The sequence below is a fragment of the Malaclemys terrapin genome, chromosome 4 (genome assembly GCF_027887155.1).
Source record: "Malaclemys terrapin pileata isolate rMalTer1 chromosome 4, rMalTer1.hap1, whole genome shotgun sequence".
Taxonomy (NCBI): Eukaryota; Metazoa; Chordata; order Testudines; family Emydidae; genus Malaclemys; species Malaclemys terrapin.
Window position 1 is genome coordinate 27,181,035 of NC_071508.1, and position 24,942 is coordinate 27,205,976.

Genomic DNA, 24,942 nt, shown 5'->3' on the forward strand with positions numbered 1-24,942 from the left:
CCCGGTGCGCCAGCTGCTTACCCTGACAGGTCGGGACAGCAACTGGTGGGGAAATGTTTTGGGGGGTGAGAAGCTGGGGGGGTCACAGGAGTAACCCCTGTGACCACCCCCCACATGACCCCACCCCTAGCCCGGGACCCCCACACTCTCCCCATCCCATCCCACCTTATCTGGGGCGGGCCAGGGGAGGATGTCTCTGGCCTGGCTGGAGATGCTCCAGCAGGCTGGGCAGCACGGCCGTAGCCTGCTCCGGCGGGCCAGACTGGGCGGCGCGGCCGCAGCATGTTCCAGCGGGCTGGGCCGGGTGGCACGGCCCCAGCGTGCTCTGGGGGCGGGGCCGAGCAGCATGGCTGCAGCCTGCCAGCCCCGGAGCTGCAGATGCTTCGGAGGCTGGGGGGAGAGCAGCGTGGTCAGAAGTGGAGAGACTCTGGCCCCGCCTCTTCCCTTCTGGCTCTGCTGCCTCTCCTTGCTCCCTCTGTTGGGGGAAGGGGCTGTGTCCCATGTCTCCCTCTCTATACCCGTTCATATGCTGACCACCTTCTCTGGTGCTTCCCTTTTTTACTAAAAAATTCGGCTTATGAACGAGTATATACGGTAACTTGCCACTGTTAGGTGGATGGAGGACACCGTACATCACTGTAGTCCCAAGAGACCATGTGACATGGGGAAAGCATTTGGTATCTGGTTGCTTCTCTCCTGCCTTCCAATTCAATTTGCAGCCCAAGCAAGATTCAGCACAGCCATACACAAACTGCTAGGTCAACAGACCTAGTCAGTTTAATCACATTAGTTCCTGTTTGCATGTCAGGATTCAGTTTCCAGACAAGCAAAGCTTCCCAGAAGCTGGTGTCCTCTCTACCAGGGCTGGCTCCAGGCACCAGGCACCCAAGCACATGCTTGGGGCGGCACCTGGTAAGGGGCGGCGGGGGGAGTGTGGCACTCCGGCGGCGCGGCGCTCGGCGGGGGGGCGTTGCGGGTGCGGCGCTGGGGTTCCGGCGGCGCTCGGCGGGAGGCAGGGGCGGGCTTCGGCAGCGCGGCGCTCAGCGCGCGGGGGGGGGGTGGCGGCGCGGGACTCGGTGCTGGGTGGGGGGGGTTTCCGGCGGCGTGGGGTGCGGCGCGGGGCGCTGGGGGCAGGTTCCGGTGGCGCTGCGGCGGGAGGGGGCGGGGGGTGGCATGGGGCGTGGTGCTTTTTTTTGCTGCTTGGGGCAGCAAAAAAGTTAGAGCCAGCCCTGCTCTCTACATCCCTGTTTGGTGGATTCTGGTGTATTGTGAAGTCTTGAACAAACCCAAATGGCTGTGGGGGACCCTCTAGTTGGTGTCTCCTGGTTCGGGAACAGGTAAATCTGTCATAGGTTCCCATAAGGACTGAAAGAGGTTACATAGCAGTGTCTCAATATTAACTGCTTACTGGAAGCTTGGAGCTTGGCCACGTTTTACAAGCGAGGTCCACCAAGGTTTGGCGATTTATTGCACCAGTAAGAATGCAACTTTAACAATAAAACAAGTACTTCTAAAAAGGTTCAGCCCTGGCACAAAGAAACCAACTACTCCCAAGGGAACTTCTGAAAGTAGAACAGACCTGACTGCTTGACTGCAGAAAGCCAAGCTTTTAAAATACCATCCCCCCTCCTCACCCTTACTTACTGAATGTACCAGATCCCTATCTGTTTCACTGTAAAGCAAACTGGAGTCTTGTAAAATGAGTTAGACACAAAGCAGATTGACAATGACTAGGACAGACAACTGAACACTTTTCTGGTCAATACAATACTGAAAGTGAACGAGCTGAACCAACACAGCAGCGGGAATTCAGTCCTCTGGACATCCCTTCCAGCGTTGTTTGACTGGTGTAACAATATGGTAAAGCGAATCCTACATGTGCAAGTATTGCATATGCACTTCACTTATCTGTCACATGTCAGGTACAAGCGAGGGTGTGACTGGAAAGAGAAAGTGATGGAGACCTTTCGAAGGGATGGGGATTTTTTGAAAATTAAATAAAACCCTTTGAGAAATGGCACCATCACCCTTGCATATGGAGTGGTTAATGGGGATGAAAATACTTGTCAGTTTTCATTCGTTGATCAAGGCACTTTAAAAAGGAGGGTAACCATTTTTTTCATTATCCAGATGGGAAACAGAGGTTTGGTTTCCTGTTTATGGTCATAAATGAGTCAGCAGCAGAGCCAGGAAGGGACCATTAGATCATCTAGTGCAGGGGTAGGCAACCTATGGCACGTGTACCGAAGGCAGCACGCAAGCTGATTTTCAGTGGCACTCACACCGCCCAAGTTCCTGGCCACCGGTCTGGGGGGTTCTGCATTTTAATTTATGCATTTTATTTATAATGAAGCTTCTTAAATATTTAAAAACCTTATTTACTTTACATACAATAGTTTAGTTATATATTATAGACTTATAGAAAGAGACCTTCTAAAAACGTTAAAATGTATTACTGGCACACGAAACCTGAAATCAGAGTGAATAAATGAAGACTCGGCACACCACTTCTGAAAGGTTGCCGACCCCTAATCTAGTCGGACATCCTCTTACGTAGGCCAGAGAATTTTGCCCAGGTACGCTTGTACTGAGCCTAAACTTGGGTTTAGCTGAAGTGCATCTTCTAGAAAGACATCCAGTGTTGATCTGAATATCTCAAGAGATGGGGACTCCACCCCTTCCCTTGGTAGTTTCTCCCAATGATTAATCACCCACACTGTTACAGATTTGTACCTTATTTCAAATACGAATGAGTCTCCTAGTTCCAAGGGATGGAACACATTGCCTCCCTAGTTATATCTGAGTGTGCCCATGTACCTCTGAACTAACCTGGCACAAGACTGACAGAGGCTTGAAGGGGACAGTTAGGATTTACATTTTTAGTTCTCTTAATTTTAACACTGAGCAAGAAAAAGCATGACAGAAGAGACCTAACTGCATGGCATGTGATGCGCAAAGCTGATCAAAACAGACAACTTTGGGGCTTCAAACAGTAATTGCTCGGCAGTAAATTTAACAATTGTGAAAAAAGCAAATGCATCCTACCTGCTCATGTTAACCTTTAAATAGATTGCTTGGGGGATATTGTAAATGCTGCATTAAAGTCCCAGTCAACAAGTACCCTTCAAAACACAGAGGGAGACAAACCGTTTCCTTATACAAGTAAAGTTAAAAAGAACAGAGCTTTCAACTGCTAAGTGCCAGACTTTTATAAACAGCTATCTCATTTGAGATGTGTAATGCTTATTCACAGTCTCCCCAGCAGGACGTTAATGCTGACTTCAGATAATCCTGGTGTCACAGGCAGTGAGTATTAGTTGCTAGCTACTGACTTCTGATACAGCTCTACCAAGGTGAAATAAGAGCGACTCATAGTACCTGGTATGATCAATTACATGCTGCAATAAATGCTCCCACTTTAAGATATAATGGATGGTGCTGGCAGACTCATTGTAACACGTCCATTTATCAGCATTAAGAGTCCCAGGAGATCATGAGGACAAATATTCCGGTTTTGAGTAGCAGCTTGTTATCCACTCCAGCCTCTACCGTGTCCTCAGCTCAGGAGTTTTTGAGAAAAGGGGGGAGGGGTTGAAGTCTTCCATTTACGCAGGACGATGCTCTCCAATCTCAAGCCCACACATGGAAAATGCATCCCTGGAGTAGGAGTTATTTGCAAAAACGATGAGGCCAGCATCTCCAAGGTGGGACAAAGAGCAGAGAAGCCAAATGCAGTGTATTCTAAAACTCTGGGTTCAAACACAGAACTATGTCATGTTGGAAGGTGGGCTTTTTTAAGAGTGGGCGAGGGGAATCCTTTGCCCACCACCCCTTTGCCACATGCTGTGTTTTGAGCCACAGGCTTACCAAACACCTTCATGAAGAGTTAAAAGGGGCAAGGGACAGTTCAGACAATAACAGTAAAGACCTGCCTGGAATAGAGGAAGGAGGCGAGGTGAACTGGAGGGGAAGAAGCTATAGCTCTTCTGATTCTGGGGGCTCGGTGGACGCTGAGAGCCTGGCTACGACCCGGGTCAAGGCCCTGTTTTCGGTCAACAGCTGCTCATTCATCTGCCTCAGGGTGTGAATCTGTTTGAGCTGGTGGAGGTTCTGCAGAGAGTGAGACACGGAGTGGACAGAAAGACAGACAAAACAGACCAAGGATATAAGAGGCCACAAGTGTGAATTTAGTTCACAAACACTAAAAAAAAAAAGAACAGCAATGTGAGCGAAGTGGAGAGATGTGAAAGCACACAAGAGGCTGGACAACACATTGAAGCATTAGAAAGGAAGCCTCAGGCACCGTCCATTCTGCTACAGGCTAAACCCACTTAAACAGCGATTTTATTAAGAATGGCAGCGTTCTCTTGTAGACTGTGTTCCATCTTACTGTCCTTGAAAGCCACACATGGTAACCCTGGACATGGTACCTGAACTTTCCTTACAATTTACTAAGAGCGTTTGAAATCAATGACTCAATGGCCACAGGGACCATGGTTTTGAAAGCAGCTCAGGGGCAACTAAGAATCTCTAACTCTTCCTCTTCACATGACCTCCTGCCCAAACAAAAGCAGCTTTGTGTAGTAAAGCAGGTTCTTGTAGTAGAGTTGCGCAGAGGAATTTTGAAAATACAGATTACACCACATACTAACTCTACTGTCCCTTCACTCTCCAGCCTGCAGAGCTATTTCCAACAGCAGAGGGAAGGCTAACGGGTACCTTACAGTCCTCTGATCTGCCTGACTCTCTACCCAAGTACCAGCCATCCCCATACTAAGACTAAAGCACATGCATAGTTCTATCAATGCATCTGCTGCAGCCCTGCAATTCCATCCTGTGTCTCTCACCACTCTGAACAGCAGCATCTTCTACACTGGTGCCTGGTCATCTACCAATTGTGCCAAAGTGCATGTGTTCGTGCATCCCCGCCGAGATCACCACTCAATTCTTCTCTCAGCCACCCAAGCTAAATTTGAGCCCCGATCTCAATCAGTGAAAATTCAGTGCCCCAAGCTCCCAATAAATTAGTCGTTTTTAAATAGAGAAATCTATTTCTTCCTGAACAGTGCTGCACTAAATAGCACCCTAAACAGCAGGCATACTAGGAACAAAGCATTCTCAATTAACAAAAGAAATCAATGGACCCAGGGCAATATAGAGATGAAATTAGTACAGTTATAGCTGCTACAGGAGAGCGGAAAAGTAAGATGAAGGAAAGCATGGAAGACACACAGTAAAAGGAAAAGCAGTAAGAGCAACACAGACACTAGCTGAATATCAGGCATTATTCGTATTGTGCCACGAATGGCAATACACATGCCAAGTTCAAGTGACAGGAAGTGACTGAGGCCTTGCCAGGTACCTTTTTCCAGCAGGACCAGCCACTAGCCAGTCCAACAGAGGCACAGCATGTGCTAGATACAAGGCTGTATCATGGAGACGGGTGCAGAGAAGTTGAGCAGAGACTGAAGCAGTCATGAGAAGAACAATCCTAAATTCAAAAGTGAAAACACCTAGGCCCTGATCACGTCGGCTTAAAATCTTGTGTTCCCTGAAAATTCAAACAGTCGAATGCTCCTCCGAGTACCCGGGCATACGCTGGGGTGGGTTCTGAAGGGAAGCAGCCACTGGAAAGGTAATGTTATTTATGCAGTTTAGTCAATATGGTGGATTAAAAAGGAGGCCTCTATTCATTGGAGCAGCTGGTCTTTCCCGAACCGTAAGATGCACCGGCAAACTGGCCAAGAGCTGAAGGACTACATCCAATTTGCATCAAACAACACTGACTACAGTCACCAGAGGGACCACTGCAGGCTGGGACCTGTAGCATCTGAGGGCTGTACCTATATATTAAAGATGAGAGCAGTTGCAAATGGCATTTGAAATCCCCATGCCATAAACCAATAGCAAATACCATTCAGATGGAACAGAGGGACAAAGGACTTTATTGAACAAGTCAGGAACCAGGAGAGCTAACTCTAAAGCCTTGGAAGATAAACATAAGCAGCAGAGGTGAATAGAGGAGAGTTGCTTAATATCAGTGTTGTCAAGCTTAAACTATGTGCTTGTTACAAGCAACAAACAGCTACTTCTACTTAGCCTGTTTTTATATTCACCAGCACTATTCATTTTATGTAGCAGTGAACGTTTGATACAAGGGGCCAAATTCATCACTGGTGTTAATGGCAGTGTAAGTTATGCATTTGATGCAAGGAGAAAATTAGTGGGGATTTCCAAAAGGATTCAGCATTCAGCTGATCGGCAAAATGAGTGGAGCTTACACATAAATGGGAAAGAACAAACAATGGCCTTTAGCACATTGCAATGAACATGTGTAATGGAATTGGAAAGAAATCTCCTTGTGAATCTCAGGGAGGGAATATCCTACACTAGGGAAATGAGTCATAGTCTATCCCTAATTTGTCCAGGCCAAACTGGTCTCTCACTATGAATATTCATGCACCTTTAGTAGACCAGAGCAGTCAGCCTCAAATATGATCTAAACTGACAAATATTGGGAGACTGATATGCTTACGATACTGCCTCAAAACAGACACCAAGAGAAAGCCGTCCCCTCGTGGCGTTTCAGTTAAACTGCAGTGTTTCACTGGAGTCATGTGGCTGGCAAGAATAGAACAAACATAAAATAGATCTAAGACGTAAAATGAGAGGTATGTATTTGAGAGAGAGCATTATATTTGTGACGTTGTGCAGTCTATATGGTTTTATAAAAACATGATAATAAGTGAATATAATGTAACTGGGATAGTTTTAGAAAAATATGGTAATAAGTGAATATAACGTAACTGGGATATGCTTCATGCAAAAGGTCTCTTGTAAGGTATCATTACAAAGCTTATAATCTACTGAGTATGATCATCCGATTTGTATAAATGTACCATTCTCGTATCTAAAACTAGAAATATAAAATATAACTCTGAGGGCCTATTGTAATTATGTAAAAAGTGTGGGCCATTAATGATGGTTTGGAATCTTGATGACTCCCATTAACCAGGACCATTGTCTGCAGATGGCTGTGTTTACCTGTGAGTTTTCCTGTATATGTGTGTGCTGGCAAGTGGGTAATGAAGTCTTGCAGTGACATGTGATCATGTCACCTGAACTGGAATCCATCTTTAACCTCGTGCTTTTCCAGTGAGGGGGGTGGAAACCCAGAGGGACAAACGGTTCCCGCCTTATGCAAAAGTTATATAAAGGGGTGGAACAGAACAAAGGGGAGAGGAGCCATCATGAAGAATCCCCTAGCTATCACCTGAGCTGCAACAAGAGCTGTACCAGGGGAAAGAATTGTGCCCAGGCCTGGAAGGTGTCCAGTCTGAGAAAAAACTTACTGAAGCATCTCTGAGGGTGAGATTATCTGTATTCAGTTTGATTAGGCATAGATTTGCGCATTTTATTTTATTTTACTTGGTGACTTACTTTGTTCTGTCTGTTACTACTTGGAACCACTTAAATCCTATTTTCTGTATTTAATAAAATCACTTTTTATTTAGTAATTTACTCAGAGTATGTATTAATACCTGGGGGAGCAAACAACTGTGCATATCTCTCTATCAGTGTTCTAGAGGGCGAACAATTTATGAGTTTGCCCTGCATAAGCTTTATGTAGGGTAAAACGGATTTATCTGTGTTTAGACCCCATTGGGAGTTGGGCATCTGAGTGCTAAAGACAAGCACACTTCTGTGAGCTGTTTTCAGGTAAACTTGCAGCTTTGGGGCAAGTAATTCAGACCCTGGGTCTTTGTTGGAGCAGACGGGAGTGTCGGGCTCAGCAAGACAGGGTGCTGGAGTCCTGAGCTGGCAGGGAAAACAGGAGCAGAGGTAGTCTTTTGCACATCGGGTGGCAGCTCCCAAGGGGGTTTCTGTGATCCAACCCGCCACAATATTGATTTAGAGACAATGTTCATATTCCAGTACAGATATTGGATCCAAGCCTCAGAATGCCAGCATCTGAGCACAGCCTGGCCTCACCAACACTGCAACCTACAATAATCTGGTGTTGGCTACTGTGTGGAGGTGTGTGTACACACCCAGCAAGGCAAAGCACCGTGAGGAAAGCCAGCTTTCCAGTTCTTACACTCAAAGAAAGCCCAGTAACAGCCAAAAAGCCAGGCCCAAAGCCAACAGCAAATACCAGCCCCTGAGTGAGACTGCTACAATTGCTCATTGCTTTTCTTGGTACTTGGGCTACAGAACAGCACAGCCCAATGCAGCTGTCTGTGAACTCAATTTCCAGCATCTTGGGCGTGCATCAGTCAAATACAATGAGTTTGCACTGGTTCTCAGACTTTCCTATTGGTGACCCCTTTCAAACAGCAAGCCTCTGAGTACAGACACCCTCCCCCACCTTTATAAATTAAAATAAAACTTTTTAAAAAAATATTTAACACTATTATAAATGCTGGAGGCGAAGCGGGGTTGGGGGTGGAGGTTGACAGCTTGCAACCCCCATTTAACAACCTCGCAACCCCCTGAGGAGTCACAACCCCCAGTTTGAGAATCCATGCATTCGACCATCCAGCTATTTCAAGAGGGCTCAATGCACACATCTCTCACCAAATGCTGGGATCCTCTTCTGCTGCACAATATGGGCAGCTTCCATTGATTTCAGTGGAAGTTTCCTGTATCCTGTTTTAGGAGAATGGAGCAACCTTGGGAGCTTGGGCATTGAATTCAATTCAGCATAAATGGTAATTTTCTTTCTACTTCACTAACCAGATTCCTGCACCTTCAGTCAGATCAGCACCACCTCAGATTTAGTCAGGAAAACATTCGGCACCCCTCTATCACTTCAGCAAGAGTGTGTCTGTGGGCACATTTCTCTTCACGCACTGAAGGTTTCTCAGGATCAGCTATTTTCTTCTTTACACTGTTCCCTGCTTTTTGGTTGCTACCTTAGCATCAAGCTAAGTCCATGAATTGGGGGAGCCAAGTAACTAGTATTCCGAAGCACAAGATGGGGCAGAAAAGCTTTGCACCCTGTACGCCCAAGCACTGTGTGTGATCCTCACCTGCTTCTCTAGCCCTAGAGAGTCTGCTACAAGGGGATTCAAGTCCTCTCTATTCACTCTGGTTGGGATCAGTCTACTGGAGGACACCTGATGCACAGAGCAGGAGGAGAGCAAGACAAATACCAAAGGAACAGGGAACTTGGAAATAGGTCAGACATACAATAACTCAAAACTTGTTATGACCTTCTGAAAATGACAGGATTAACACTAGTGCTAATGACCCCAGATGTTTGATTATTGGAACAACTCACATTCCACGCCTCCATGTTAAGGACAATTAGTGAACTGGCTCAACTGACACCACTTCAAATCAGTAGGCAGAGCTGGTGGGAATATACAAGACTAGGAAGCAAGGGGAAGATGGGGTCAGCAGCTCCTCTCTGGTGGCAGTGTTGGGAGTGATGCACAATCACACAGGTAAATGCTTTAGTTTTCATAGTGCCATTCACACGTTAGCGATTAAAATGCTTATTCTCTTAAACCTCTCATTCAGCTGATTAGATAGTGTCAATTCTCTCACTTTCAGGAAAGATGTAAGATGCTAGCGAGTAGCCTGCTTTTCTAACAGTCCTGAGTGCTCACAAGCATTGCCTCATTTAACATTTCTAGCTCAGCAATTTATACCCTCTTAATGAGTGGCTGGCAGCCAAGAAATGCTACAACACAGCAGGGTCTGACAGCATTCTTATGAACTTTCTGCAAGAGTAACAAGTCAAAACGTAATGGCAGCACAGAGGAGCTGCAGTCAGGGTGAATGTATCTTTGTTCTATTAACACAAGGTCACTTTGCTGCTTTCTTCGGGAGGAGCCCAGTAAAGTGAGGCTATGAATGGGTAAAAGTAGCCGATGAAAAGAGTAAGTGTCAGTCCAGGGGCTCTGGTAGGCCAGTCCCAGTACTTTGTCAGCATCAAATGCACTGAAGCACACAGAACTGACAGGCCATCGATTGGCCTGTTTACTCCGCAGTTTAAGCTGCTTTGTGGTCCACATGCACACTTACTGCGAGGAAGATTTACACCTCAGATTGCTGCACACTAAGTGTTCATATAGACAAGCCCACTGTTAGTATGACTGTTGTAAAAATAGGGGAACATGGTTACCCTGAGAGTCACATTTTCATGCCTATAAGCAAGAACAACTTCTCTGTGGTGATGAAATGCTCACTATTCTGGTGCTTATATTTAAAATAAATGTATCCATGTGAACATCTAGTCCCCAACTCCCTCCTCTCCCACCAGCTAGTAAGTGTGGATTTCAAACTTTTCTGCTAATCAAACTACTGTTTGAAGGTCTGTAGACAAAGACTCCAGCTGAGCTTTTTTTTACCCACAATTAATAATTACATTCCGGGTTCTTCATTCTCCCTGCTCTATTCGGGTTCTTACATGGTACCGGGATGTCTGCCTCCCTACGTGAGCATTCAATTATATGTGACAGCGTCATAACGTGGCCTTTCTGGGACACTGACATCTCCAGACTGTGCCCAGAACCTCACTTTGTAGTACCATCTCTGAGCCCCTGCCTACAACCGGGGAGTCGAGATCCTCTAGTAATTTGAGTTTAAGATACAGGAATAGCCAACTGGAGCTTTACTTCAAAGACTCATTATGCTCTGTAAAAATCTGAAGCTCCTTTGAGCAAATGTGAAATTGGAACCATCTTCAGCAAGGCAGGAAATCGCTTTCATCACTGCAATAGGTTAAGGGGATTCAGCAGCTCTTAACCCTCACGAGGAGAATCCTTCTTTTTGTTTAAAGTGATGAAGCTAAGTCCCACTTGGACTGCATTCAAAGGGAAATGAACCGGGGGGAGAGAGAACAAAGAGGTGCGTTCTATCAATGTCAGCAGGAGTGTATTGCATAAGATGATGTAACATTGCAAAGCCAGCTTAAAGCCTTCGGTTCACTGGGACAGCACAACATGATGCCCCCCTCTCCCCCCATCAGAATAAGCTGACTCCAGAGCTGTGCCAGCCAGATCAGTGCTCGCAGAGCTTTCAAGTGAGGGTGGCAGTCCTTCCATGCAGCTGACTGGCAGGAGAAGTGGCAAAGCAAAGGAGCTGTTTGAGTGGGGCAGTCGCTGCGCTGAGAGGGCGTGTGCTACTCAGCATCCCTGTACATTTCAACGGGAGTAAGAGGGAACAAATATAGGTAACTCTGACAACAATCTTCTGTTCCAAGATGACTTACTGAGATTTCCTTCCAGCAATGTGTTCTCGGAAGGGAGGGCAGAAGTACAATCATTTTAAGTTTTCCCCTGGCTGCTGTGTGTGACTTCTCAAAGCCACCATCACCTCCCTGACAAACTCCTTTGCCTTTCCAGTTCACATGAAATGAAACACGGAGGGCTTTACTTTAGCTGGCCTACTGCTCCAAGGCACGCAGGATCAGCACAACAAAGCTCACCCAGGAGATCACAAAGGGTTAGTTTCTGAAAGCTCTCTGGGAGAAATAGCTTCCACTATTGTGTGATCAAACGGCACAGGCATAGATCCAATGTGAGATGCAACTGACTGAGTGATCAGATATAGCAATTCTAGTATCAGCCCATGCTCTGAGAACATGGCCAGTAACTCAAGTCAGGATTGCATAAAGGGACACACACAGAGAGTTACATTGGACACCTCTTCCCACACAACGTACTCCACTCCTGCATGATAACCTCTACAGTCATTAATCCTAAACACAGAAGGGAAAACGGGGTGAGCAAATTCTTTCATACCTTCATCTCCTCCTCCATTTCAGAAAGTCTCCGCTCGAGGGCTCGTTTCCCCTGTTTAGAAACATTCGAAACACTGATGATCATGCGGCAGATTTGGGGAAGAACTCAATACTTTTTCTTCAAAGAAAAAAAATAGTAGCTTATATTTCTATAGTGACATTCATAGAAAAGTATCCCAAAGCACTTCAGAAAGGCAGGAATTACTTCATCTACCAATCAAGTGTAGCCATCACTGGAGTAAAGTATGGCAGCTGAACTCACATGCAGTGTAACTAGGCACAGTTTTAAAGACAGGATGTGAGAAAACTGTATGTGCTTAAAATTAGAGGGGGAGTTTGAGGAGGCAGAACTACTCCCCCACCTTCACCAATGAACTGGAATTGAACTAGAGCCCAGTTACACCCCTTTTATGAAACTGCATTGTGGGTTCTACTATCCACAATTGTTCAGGACTTCCTGCTGCAGCACTGGCTTGAACCCTCTCAGAGGGGAAGAAAGCCATTGACTCACACACTACCACCACTGTTTGCAGGACCTACACGTCCGCTGAAGAGCCCTCAATTAAGTACTGACCAGGCTCAGCCTTGCTTAACTGGAGAGACCTGATGAGATTAAGACAGTATAGGCTGCAGGCCAAGGAGAAAGAATGTTTGCTACTGTGCAAACTAAGGATGCTTGAATGTGACCATCTCTGAAAGACATAACACTGGTATGTGTTTGCACACAAGTAGCTCAGGTCTTTCACTTCAGGAATTGGATTTAAACCCCATCCTCACAACTAGCAGAAGGCTCCAAAATCTACTTAATCAAACACAGTTTAAGCAATGGGATTAAGACATCACTTTAGCCAGGAATGGCAATTTAAGTCTTTGATCTACTGCCGTGAATTGGACTGCTCAGACAGGGGAAGGGAGTGCTCAGAGGCTCATATTTCAAGGTACAAGATACTACCCACTTGACTAGAAAGGGTTGGGTTTTTTGATGAGACGGTCCTTTGTGTTGGTGAAGACTTGGAGGATGTGGAAGGAATTGCCACACTGGGCCAATAACCCTTCAACACCATGAAAGGTAAATTGTGGTTCTGTAGCATCTTGTGATAAGGTAGAAAGTGAAGTTTAACTGTTTTACAGTGATCAGAAAAGCTTGGGGAGCCAAAATCAGAACTCATGTATTATCACAAGCGCTATCCCGTGGGGCAAAAACAAAATGTGCCCATGTTTTTTATTAACATTTTCCTTCTAGAAACTAACATGCATATCAGAGCCATAAAAGTCAAAGAATGAGACACAAACCCATACCCTTTTCTCCATTTCCAGCATACTCGATCTGTCAGAGGTTTTTTCCTGTTTCTGCTATTTAAATTAAAAATAGAAAGTTATTAAAACAGAGTGGCATGCACAGGGACAGCACAAAGGGACTGTCCAGAACCTCCATACCTAAGAAAGTTGTCTTTCCAAGGAGCCTAATGTAGTTAACATGAACAATCATACTTTCCTCTTCAATGGCACCTTTCAGAGAATCCAAAGCACTTTACAAGCAAGCACAATTTTCTTTTACGGAAACCATACCAGCACCTCCAAATCATAGGTTCATCAGCCAACACCTCCTCCTCCCGTCTTCATCTCCCCAGGTCTGGAGACCCTTTCCTCCTTACCTGGGCTGCTTTTTCCAGTTTCGATTTGATATCAGCCAGCTCCAGCTGGGCTTCCTGCAGTTTTGATTTCAGCTTTTGGTTTTCAGACAGCGCGCCCTCATAGAGCTGAAACAGGAAGCCAGGTATGTGAATTGCTCTGTGCCTATCAGATGAGCCTGCCTAACAGTCACAACTGCATGGAGACATGGTGCTCCGCAGCTCTGAACATCAGTAGCAGGTTTTAGAGCCGTTTCCGCATTGCCACCACTTTCTAAGAATGGCTTAGCTCTTCTGCACTGATTTTTTCCTCCCAAGTTCTAATAAACTGATTTCGTAAAAGAAATTAAGAAGGTCCATTGCGGCTTTTGTAATTTCTTAAAGCCACAGGCAGTGGACAAAGAAAAGGGACATTTTTAAGAATGGCTTGCCTGTCTTAATAATTTAATATAATAAAGAACTCAGAGGTTCAATCAACGTCACTGAGTTGGCTGACCATACCTAAACCTATAATTCATCTGAGTGTGTGTTGCTATGCTCTTACATGGTTTCACTTCAAGGAGGAGAGAAAACTGTCAAGACATTCTACCAGGGAGAAAGATTACCAGCCTCACCAATTCCTGAGTCCATCAGTATTTCCCACCTCTCAGAGAGGCAAGACAAACACCTTTAGACAAACTGTGCTGGAATGTTACAGTCCTGCACGTTGATTGGCTATTAAGGAGACACTGATTTCTAATTCGGATGGAGTCCTCTCTCACCATACCACATTATTTAAAAATCGAAAATGAAGTACCTTTTAGGGTTTAACATCCCTAGGAATTAAAATCACCTTAATCGGTTCACCTTTCACACAGTTGTAACTTGCTATTACCATATTTTATTTCATTTATTTCTCACACACATCCACACCCACACGTTCCTCCCTGCTTTAAGATCAGGTTAAAGAATGATTTCACCCCTTAGCTTTAGTTATTGAAGGATTAAGGCAAGAGTTAAATTAGGTTCTTCCAAAATAGCTATATAAAGGTGGTAGCTTAACGCCCACGGACGGACGTATATTACGTTCCCCTTAGCTCATAATACCAAACTACGTATTTTGGTTTCCCCTGCCAACTAGCATTCCAGGTTTCATCCTGGTGCTAATTCAAAGCAGATGAAGAATGTCATGAAAACCAGTGGTTATAAACACTGAGCAAAGATTACCCAGCGATAATGCACGATAAGGCTTTCCAAAATGCCACTCAGACTGTGTAGCTACTTTTCAGATGCTTTCATCTTTGTCATTTGAGAAATTCCCCTGAAAAGGAACTTTGTAAACTAGCTGCATGTTGTTAAACCAAACTACTCTGAGCTGGAACCATTCTCCAGCCTGCTCGCCTCTTTCCTGTGTATTCAATCTTCTCTCGCTCCCTGAGTCCATGATTCTTTATACCTTTGAAGGAGTGTGATTCCCACAGACAGTGAAGTCAAGAGAAACAAGGCCGGTGATGGCTGAGCTGATTAAAATAACCCTTTGCTTGCAAGGTAACTTTTAGTGATTCCTGAAAACTCTCCCTTTTTGTTCTTTCACAGCTCCTCCCCGCAGACCTCAGGTTTCTGCAAGAAGGCTACAGCTCAAACAGGCAGCTCTTAGGGTACATGGGGTAGAAACATTACATATAAAAGAGCCCTACTTTTTTATAGTCCCTGTTAGTCTCCTCCTCTGTTCTACTGCTGAGGGAAGCCAGGCGGTTCTCTCTTCTGGTGTAAGCGCTGGAGCGGCTGGAGGCGCGATCGCTGTACGAGTCGCTGGTGGTAGGGCTTGTACCTGCTGATTCCAACCTAAAAACAAACAAGATCCAACACTAGTAGAGTAAAGATCAGCCTGGGAACAGCTAAGATGTGGTCAGTGTGACCACGACTGGTCAGGACTCAAGCCTTCCAAGAAACATCTCAACACCTACCAGAAGCACCTCAGAACAGTCACTGACATAGCGTCACTGTTACCATTCTGGAGCTCAGTGCAAAGCTTAAATGAAGTTCACATGAGGAACTCCTGACCGACATGGTCACCTACAGCTTGGAAACTCAGAAAACAGGGTATTGGCCCCATCCCCACCAATCAAGGATATACAAGTCAGCGGTTTCTGCCAACCTTTCCCCCAAGGTATGGTTCTGCCTCGCTGGCGGAGGGGTTCCCCACCCATTCAAACAGCAGTGAAAGGGATAATGTCTTTTTCCTTGCTGAGTCACTGCCTATGGCCTTGGCTTCACTGGCGCTGTACAGCGCTGCAACTTGCTGCGCTCAGGGGTGTGAAAAGCCCCCCCCGGGCACAGCGAGTGCAGCTCTGTAAAGCGCCAGTGTGATCAGAGCCTGCAGCGCTGCACGCTACTCCCCTCGGAGCTCTCTCGCAACGCTGGCGGTGCGACTACACTCGCGCTTCACAGTGCTGCCGCGAATTCCCGAGTGTAGCCAAGGCCTATGTGATTTCTTTTTGGGAGAAGAATGGTTCCAAAACTTGCATGAGGCAAGTATTATATCAAGGGAACCCTTTTTGGAATCAACTTAGTCCTGGACCCTGATCCATGCTTCATCTCCAATAAGCAGGAAATGCTACTCATTTAGAGTGCTGTGAATGTAGGAGGCAAGACAAATATACCATTTATATCTGTTAATTAGAAAGTGTGAATGGTAAAGCTCTTACCTGGAAAGTCTTTCATGCTAAAGGAAGAGGGAGACAAAAGAAAACAGGATTAGCAAGTGAGACACCATTAACACGTCAACTCAAGAATTGCAGCTACAGCACTTAGGAGCTACTTTCCAACTCTGAAAGCAAGCCCCAAGAACACTGTTACAAGCTTTTTCCCATTTATCCAAACTGATCTCTCGTATCCAAACCACAAATCTCTGATCTTTTCCCATAACCTCTCAATTGCTATGACTTCACTGCAACATTTCAAGTTTCAACCTATCTGAAGACACTGGGCAAAATCCAAGTTTCCAAAATCATAACATTGTAGATGACTGTCAGGGAGGAAAATGGAGTCAGATAGGAGTGTGTGTGTCTGTCTGTAACAAATGAGATTCCTTTACATGGAGATAGTTCTAAATCCGTTGGCTGTACGTTAAACTTCCTCCATCTAGTTCACATTAGGCTGACTTAAATTTTGTCTCTACCAAGACCAATGATAGCTTACGTTTTACATATCCTTAAATGCAAGCCTAAAATATCCATTAGTGAAGACTGCTACCATGTGTGCACTGCACCCAAAATCTTATTCATGGAAGGGACATTCGTCATGAAAGGAATAATTCATTGGTTGTCAGATCTCCCTTAGATTCATAACAAATGTACACGTGCTCCTCTCTAAATGAACGCATGCCTTCTAACCTTGACGGAAGAAGCGTCCATTGAGCGAGATAGATGAGAACAGTATGGAAAAGTATGACACAAAGACAACCCTCTCTCCTTCCCCCTGCGTATTTGTGTTAGAGTCTGAAAATCTGCAAATTGGCATTATTTTCAAGGCTGAACATCTCCCACCTAAAGCAAACTTCCTGCAGAAGGAATGCTCTATTCAGAAGTTACTCAAGAATACTGAGGGGACACAGCAGTACCTGAGCATAGTGAAACTTTGGGGGACCCTGGCTGCAGAGCACCAGGCAAGATGATTTGGAATTTTTGGTGCAGAGTATTTCCCTGCGAGTTCAACCAACCTCCAAATCACCCCTGCAGTTCTATTCTTAGCACTGCATCTGCTGCAGCCCACTTGTGCTCTTAAACCAAAGACAATCTGAGCCAACCTATACATAAAATAAATCAGAGCATAGTTTGGCTTGGCACAACAATCTGCTACAGAGGTTAGCTGCGGTAAGCCACACTTGCTAAAAAGAGTCTTCTGGGTTGGAATGTTCTCCATTACATACAAGTGCATAAGTCAAACAGTAGTGGCATAGATGACACAGCATGTACTATCACAAGTATGGTCCCCACACATCCTTCCATCATCTCTGTAACCCTTGTGTTTATTTTATAGACATTTAAGTTTTAATTTACAGAATCCAATGCCAACTGGACCACGATTTTCCCTTTTTGAACCTTGTGTTAGTTTTGTCACCTCTAAAACGGGTGTAAAATGCTATTATATCACAGTATTAATGCTTTACATCCACTGCACTAGTGCAAGTGACAGCACAAAGCAGTAGAGAAGTGGGCCCTGTTTTAATCCCATGCCCGCCCCCTCCACCCCACTCCCCAGTTAATTCTCCTTTGTTGGACTTGAGCTAATCAAATACGCTGTAAAATTTAATGCCAAAAGCCTCACTTGAGTGGATAACTTATTGCCCATTTTCAAGAGGTGAGATCTGAACCCTTTAAGGGTGTCATGGGCTAAGACCCAAGATTTAGCTTGAAGTTGTCTCTCAAACTAGGGTTGCCAACCCTTCAGGATTGTCCTGGAGTCTCCATGAATTAAAGATGAATTTTTAATTAAAGATTAGGTCATGAGATGAAATCTCCAGGAATATGTCCAACCAAAATTGGCAACCCTATCTCAAACTGCTTGATAGTGAAAAGTCCACCTAGGCTTCAAAACTAGGGTTGCAGTCTTGTTAGCCCAGGGGTGGCCAACCTGAGCCTGAGAAAGAGCCAGAATTTACCAATGTACATTGCCAAAGAGCCACAGTAATACATCAGCAGCCCCTCATCAATCAGCTCCACCTCCCCCCAGCGACTCCCGCCCACTGGCAGCCTTGCTGATCAGCGCTCTCCCCCCCCCCAATCAGCTGTTTCGTGGCATGCAGGAGGCTCTGGGGGAGGTAGGGAGGAAGAGCGAGAGCACGGCAGGCTCAGGGGAGGGGGTGGGAAGGGGTGAAGTGGGGACAGGGCCTGTGGTAGAGCCAGGGGTTGAGCAGTGAGCACCCCCCGGCACATTGGAAAGTTGTTGCCTGTAGCTCCAGCCCCGGAGTCGGTGCCTATACAAGGAGCCACATATGGCTCCGGAGTCACAGGTTGGCCACCCCTGTGTTAGAGTGTTCAGCATCTCTATCAACGTCTGAAGTCCAGGGGCTTCTCCATGTTCATGGAGAAATACACAGCAAATGGTTCTATATATTCTCCTTGGCTATAATATTCTTATGAGCAGGCAGGGTGAAAAAAACCCTAAAAATCCTGCTTACAGAAACTGAGCAAGAACAGAGCAACTGAGAGAAGCACCACATCATTCTGTCAACTTTCCAGCAGCATGAGGCCTGCATCCAGTTTAACTCAAGTACAACCTTAAGGTGCATCAGAAGCTTGTGTGCACTGCCACATTTGCTTGTACTTAAATATTCTTCATAATTTAATCTCACGTTTCTATAGCAACAGAGAAGGATTCCAAAGTGCTTTGCAAACAAAAACGCTGTTCAAACAGTACACAGGGACCACTTCATTACACAGCCACCTCTGGAGTGAAACCTGGCAAGTGTTTAGCTGTACAAAGCAACTCTACATAACAGTTCAAGGCTGGGGGAGCAAACAGTGAAACCGCATTTGATAAGTGAACAGAAATTGCTTTGTTGGTTGAGTTCACCAGCAATGGAAAAAAGCTGCCATCAATTAGCTCCGTCTTCTTTCTACAGTTATAGCTGCCGGATCCCTTGTGTTACACTCAGACCATACTTTGGGCACCCTTGTTTAGGGCCAACTGCTAACTCTTGAAGTAGCTCTGCCATAAAAGTTTGAGGGGAAGATTTTCAAAAGAGACAAATTACAATTAGGCACCTAACTTCTATTTATACTTTTGAAAGTCTTCCCCTTAGCGTGTCTGCTGTTAGGGAAATAAGCAAAAAAGCGAACCACTATCTCCATGTAGGCAGTTGTGTGGCCCCATCACCATAGTTAGGGCCCTACCAATTTCATGTCCATGAAAAATGCAACACGGGCCATGAAATAAGCCCTTCCCCGTGAAATCCGATGTCCCCTTATTCTTAGGAGCGTCCCTGCAAAGGGGGCTCCTAGATCTGGCTGGGGACGGACAGAACTGGTCCATCCCCTGCACAGCTGCTCAGGGTGGGAGGACGGACTAGACCCACCTCCGGGTGCCTCCCCCTGCTGCAGGATGCTCTGGGACTGGGCAGCAGCCCCAGAGGTTCCTACAGCTGTTAGAGGCTTGTGGAGTTGGATCCAATCTTCCCTGTGCTGCTGGGAGCGCTCCAGCAAAGGGGGCTCCTAGCTGCTAGTCGGGGCAGGGCTGGGGCAGGGCTGGGGCGGGGCAGGGCTTGCTCTTACCCAAGAGCAGCCCTGCAGGGAATCTCTCTGTCTACAGATAGCTCTACACCCCCTCCTCCTCACTCTGTCCAGCTCTGAGGGCAGCACAGAAGTGAGGGTGACAATCCCATGACCCCCCTACACAGGTTTGCGACCCCCACAATCTCCTTTTGGTTCAGGACCCCCACAGTTACAACACTGTGAAATTTCAGATTTAAACATCTGCAAACGTGAAATTTACTAATTTTCAAATCCTATGGCCGTGAAATTGTCCATAATGGACCATGAATTTGATAGGGCCCTAACCATAGCATGTGGGTACCTCACCAACATTACTTTGTTCTGACGGCCAGAAGATAAGGAACGTTTGTTCTTCCCCATTGTACAGGTGGCAAACTGAGGCACAGAGGGTCTTCGGCAGCACTTCAGGGGTGGGGGGGGTCCGCTCCATGTCTTCCGGTGCACTGAAGGACCCCCCGCCGCCAAAGACCCCGGAGTGGACCCCCCCCCCCTGTGAACCTAAGGCGCGGGGCCCTCTTACCCATGGGGCCCGATTCCGGGGAACCGGCCTAAAGCCGGCCCTGGATGAGAGGACATTTTCAAACACACCTCAGTGATTCAGGAGACTGTCCCATTTTCAAAGGTGTCTGAGCACTTGGGGGCCCATATCACTCTGATCTTCTGAGAAACTTTGGCTCCTAAACTGCCTGAGCTGTCTTTGGCAGAGCTGGGAATTGAACACAGTTCTGACCTTCTGTTCACTGCCTTAACCACAAGGCTACGCTTTGGCATGTGCCTTATTTTTCTAAGAGCTTTTGGTTGGGGCAGCTGTAATTAAGAGGCCTTGCAGGGAGTTAAGGAGGAAAACCTCCACATTTTACTGGCATCTCATACTGTGATGTTTACCTTGAGTAGCTTTCCCGCTTCTGTGCTTCCTGCCTGACACAACAAAGCCTCCTTGCTCTTTTGCAAGAGGCTCTAGTAAAACTTGCTTCTTAAAATAAAGCATCTCACTTCAGCACAAAAGTCAGACAGCTACCCAATGTCTTCTGGCTCCATCTTCTCCATTCCGCAGGGCAGAGGAATTAGGGGGTGATTAACAACGCTCTTGTTGAAAATGATTCAAGTGTTTTACAGACCAATATGCTAATCCCTTTCAGTGACAGCAACCGGTCATGGAAATAATCCACTTAATTTGAAGCTTTGCTGCTATTACATCAGGACTGTTTATGTTCTGTAACAGCATTGAGAAAGTCCTCAAATAACAGGTCTCTTTTCCTGGAGGGCAGCGTGGGGGGAGAAGGGGAAACCGTTTTGAATTGGGGAGGGAGGGGGATATCACATGGTCACCTTATGAAAAGCACAATGTGGTCACTTCGTTCACAAACCAGGGAAGTCTTTCTCAGGCAGAGGGGAGAGAGACCAAATGAGATTGGGGGTTGGGGTCGGGGGGGAAGAGACTAAAAGCTACTGACAGAAAGAGGGAGAAAAGAGACAACAGCATTGTGTCATCCCAGCTCTACTCCCTTCCATGAGAGCATCAGGCAGCATCCTTTCAGGCAGGGCACTTCTTACTTCATTAGGGCCAAAATTACTGCTGGAAAGGACACTGCAAGGCAGCCCAACAGGCATTTAGGAACCGACATGAAAGGAACAGCCAAACAACCCCCTCAGTGGTTATTTTAAATAAGGTTACCATACGTCCAGATTTTCCTGGACATGTCCGGCTTTTTGGTCCTCAAATCCCCGTCCGGGAGGAAATTCCAAAAAGCCGGACATGTCCGGGAAAATAGGGAGGGGTCATGGGGCTTGGATCTGGGCTGGAGCCGGCGCCGCTCGGCTGGAACCGGGGCCCGAGCTGGGCCGGAGCCGCTGGGACCGGGGCTGGGGGTGCTCGGCTGGCGCCACACGCCCAGGGCCGGGGCGGAGCTGCTCGGCCGGAACCGGGGCCTGAGCCGAGCTGGAGTCGCCGGGGCTGGCGCCCCAGGGCCCAAGCCGAGCCTGGCCGGAGACGCCGGGGCCAGAGACGCTCGGCTGGGGGGGCTGGACTGGACCGCGCCTCCTCGCACCCCACCACCTCCCCAGTCCCAGCTTACCTGTTGTCTGCCTGTTTGAGGCTTCCCGCAAACATTTGATTCGCGGGAAGCAGGGGAGGGGGAGGAGCAGGGGGCGGAGCATTCAGGGGAGGGGCCGGGGCGGGGAAGGGGCCCCTGGAGTGTCCTCTTCTTGTTTTTTTTAAATATGGTAACCCTATTTTAAAAACATCTTTATACCACAACTTACAAAGCCAAGGCTGCCTGATGCTTTTCTCGATGGGTGGGTCTGGGTGCACACTTAATCTCTGCGGCTCTGTCTTGTTAAATTAATCCAATTTATTATAAGTTAATAATTTACAGGAAATCATTGGATTTCACATTTGTACCCCAGACTGCAGCTCTGCAGAAAGCTTAGCATCTTTCCCAAGGTCCATCATCTTCTTGTGTCCTTCCACCCACAATCATAGTTTTTTTTTCCCCGTAGCAGGCACATGATATGGCCCCGTCTGTGGCCCTGGAGAGGTCTTCCATGGTGTATGGCTCCTCCGGGAGCTAGCTGACCAGCAGATGGTCCATGGCTGTGTTTCACCACAGTCCCATGTCTGGGTTGTTGGTAGCCCCTTTTGTGCACAGGGATTTTTGAATGGCCATCTCTTATATGGAGGTGCTTTAAACAACATCTCTAGGTCAACCAATCCTTCCCTGCACCTGTCGGAAGGTATTCGGCAACACTGATGTGCCTTTTGACATCCTCAGCTTGTATTTCTAGCTGCGTGTGCCCCATTTCCAGTCACATGGCCATCAGTGATTTTCTAAGAGACTGCACTGGAGCTAGAAAGTGTGGGTTATTTCAGGCGGCTAACTGCCACGTAGCAGATGTCTGGTACCTTCGACTTGACGCAATCATTCTATTTTGCTTGTGACTGATCTGCTGATATCCGGCGGAACAATTTTGGCAAGCGCATAGAGGCTGTTCACGTCTGGCTTTAGACATCCTGTGATGTAACGACAGCTGTCATTCAGAACAGGGCCCAGCTTCTTTGCATGAGCCAATCTTTCCCACATGGGACGTGTGTATTTGGCCGTTGAATAGCAAAGTGCAAGTGTGGCGGCTCTTAATGTTGCTGGGTTAGCTCCCCATTTTGAATTTGCAAGTATGTTATTCCCAAGGTCTGAAAGCCTTGGACGCTTTCCCTCAGCCTATTTATAGTCCAGCAGAGTGATCCAGTTCAAGTAATATTTTGAGAGAAAGATCATTAAGTTCCAGGTTTGTCCAAACCTGGAGGAAACTGCACTATAACCCTACTGTAATTAAAAGTTGCAAAAAGTTTTCTCTCATAAAACCATGCTTACAATTGACCACAGGCTTTTGGGTGTGTACGGGAGGGAAGGAATCAGTTTTGAGACTGACATTTTCAATGGTTGGTCTTTGTCCAAAGGCCAATTTTGTGTGTGTGAAAGTTTCAGAGGAGAAGTTTCACATAATTTTAAGATAGTGGAAGAAAATAAATTTTCCCCCATTGTGAAAAAAAGGTCAAGCATAAATTTTGGAGTAGGCTCCAGCCAAAGGAGCTGAACTGCGAAAATCTGTCTGAACATAATCCTCACAGAGGCAGCTTTGAAGCTAACAAAGCGATGAGTATTTTAAAACTGATGATTGAGAACTTACAGTAGATACTTTAAGTTTTCAGTTGCGCATTTCAGGAGACGCACACCAGGGATGACTTGGGAAAGAGTAAGCCTCGGGGCAAATTAAGAGGCAAAAGCTAGGCCAGTGTCATTTGTTCAAAGACAGACATCCAGATGTACTAGTCAGCACCCCAAAACGGAGGCAGCTTCTTAAAAGAGCTCAGCTCCCAACATGCCCAGTTCTTTTGAAAATCTGGCCCAATTGTGGGCAGTGAGCTTGTCTGAAATTCTGGCCAAAACTGCATTGGGACAACTGTTTTACTGACCAACGCTTCTCCCTCCACCAGTTTTCCCTTTGAAAAAGTTGTAGGAAAAATGCAAAAAAATTGACAGCAACAATGAAGTTGCATAGTTAAACATTATTTTTAAAGTCAAAATGCAAGCGTTACGGGTCCTGGAGCATTAACTCAATCTCACTGAACACATGATACATGAGCAATGGAGTGTGGTGTGTGCTTCAGAGACCTAGTCCCTGCCCCAAAGAGTTGAAAATCTAAATTCATACATGACAAGTAAGGGCTGAAGACTTCAACCTCCTAAAGAGGAAAGGAGTGGGGAGCAGGAAGAGAAGAGGACGACAAAAAGGTTACCATAGTACAATGAGAGAATTACTCAGTAAGACATGTACATACAAGTGTGGTATTTTCCATTCCTGTTTTTTATTAAATGGATACCTTACATTATGCTATGTTAAAAGTACGCCCAGGAGTGCAATGCAGCTATAACTATCAGAACCTTAACTGTCCTTTTTCTTGGCCATTAATACTGCATTTTCAGACACTATATTGTCCGTTTTGTCTACTTCATTCCATTTTCCTGAGGTCTTGCTGAAGTTTAACTAGAAACAATTGCAGCCTTACAACTTCAAGCTGTGAGATCATACATCTCACAAGCCAAAGAGGGCCCGATTGGGGCAGTATTCAGATAGGAAACCAATGAAAACCAAGGAGCTGTGCTAGTGATACGGATGGCAATATACTTCCCGAGTCGGTATTAAACCAATGTGCCGGCATTTCTTCAGGAAGCACTAAGCCCTAGAAGGTGCAGTCTTTTAAAGATGTGAAACCAGAGCACGGTGAAAAGGAGAGCATATTGGCACACACTCAAGTTTCTGGTAAGCCCTAGTGCTTGCCCTCTTCCCATGTAGAGTTAAGATGTGAAACCACTATGGTCACATACAAAGGAACTACTCAAAGCATCAAACCTTGGGGTCAGGTAGCAGCAGCAGCAGAGGATGCATTATATTGTTCTTCAGCAACCTGTCTAGCCAATCCAGAAAGGGTACTAATGAGGCCCAGTGGGAATCTCATCCAGACGAGATTGATTGGTTGGCAGAACGTAGGGCCTCTGAGGTGGGCTGGTGCTAAGGAACCAAGGAGGCAAACAGCGCAGTATTAGTTATCCTAATATTGCTCTGAACTTTCCCACATGAAGCTATTTCTCTCCAACCTTCCCTGCCCCAGGATATTTCATTGGGCTTACTCTGTTCCCATTTCTAATTAAAAAGCAGAGCTAGGTATCGGCAGTTTATTAGTTTGGATAGCAACGAGATTGAAAAGAGCCCGGGACGCCATATGCTTTTGATTTTAGAAATGTGTTCG

General features: G+C 46.2%; 1 protein-coding gene across 7 annotated transcripts in view; it reads right to left on the reverse strand.

Moving 5' to 3' along the window:
• Positions 1-24,942, reverse strand: part of PPP1R12B (protein phosphatase 1 regulatory subunit 12B) — a 158,097-nt gene that overhangs the window by 8,191 nt on the left and 124,964 nt on the right. For 3 of the 7 annotated variants that reach the window (XM_054025622.1, XM_054025619.1, XM_054025623.1), the window contains 5 exons: positions 16,071-16,087; positions 15,060-15,207; positions 13,408-13,512; positions 13,052-13,105; positions 11,754-11,804 (listed from right to left, as the gene is read on the reverse strand). In XM_054025622.1, coding sequence (XP_053881597.1) covers positions 11,754-11,804; positions 13,052-13,105; positions 13,408-13,512; positions 15,060-15,207; positions 16,071-16,087 — 375 coding nt within the window. Of the gene's footprint in view, positions 1-3,932; positions 4,111-9,032; positions 9,120-11,753; positions 11,805-13,051; positions 13,106-13,407; positions 13,513-15,059; positions 15,208-16,070; positions 16,088-24,942 lie in introns of all 7 variants that reach the window. The other 4 variants (XM_054025620.1, XM_054025617.1, XM_054025621.1 and 1 more) reach the window with 2 other exon arrangements.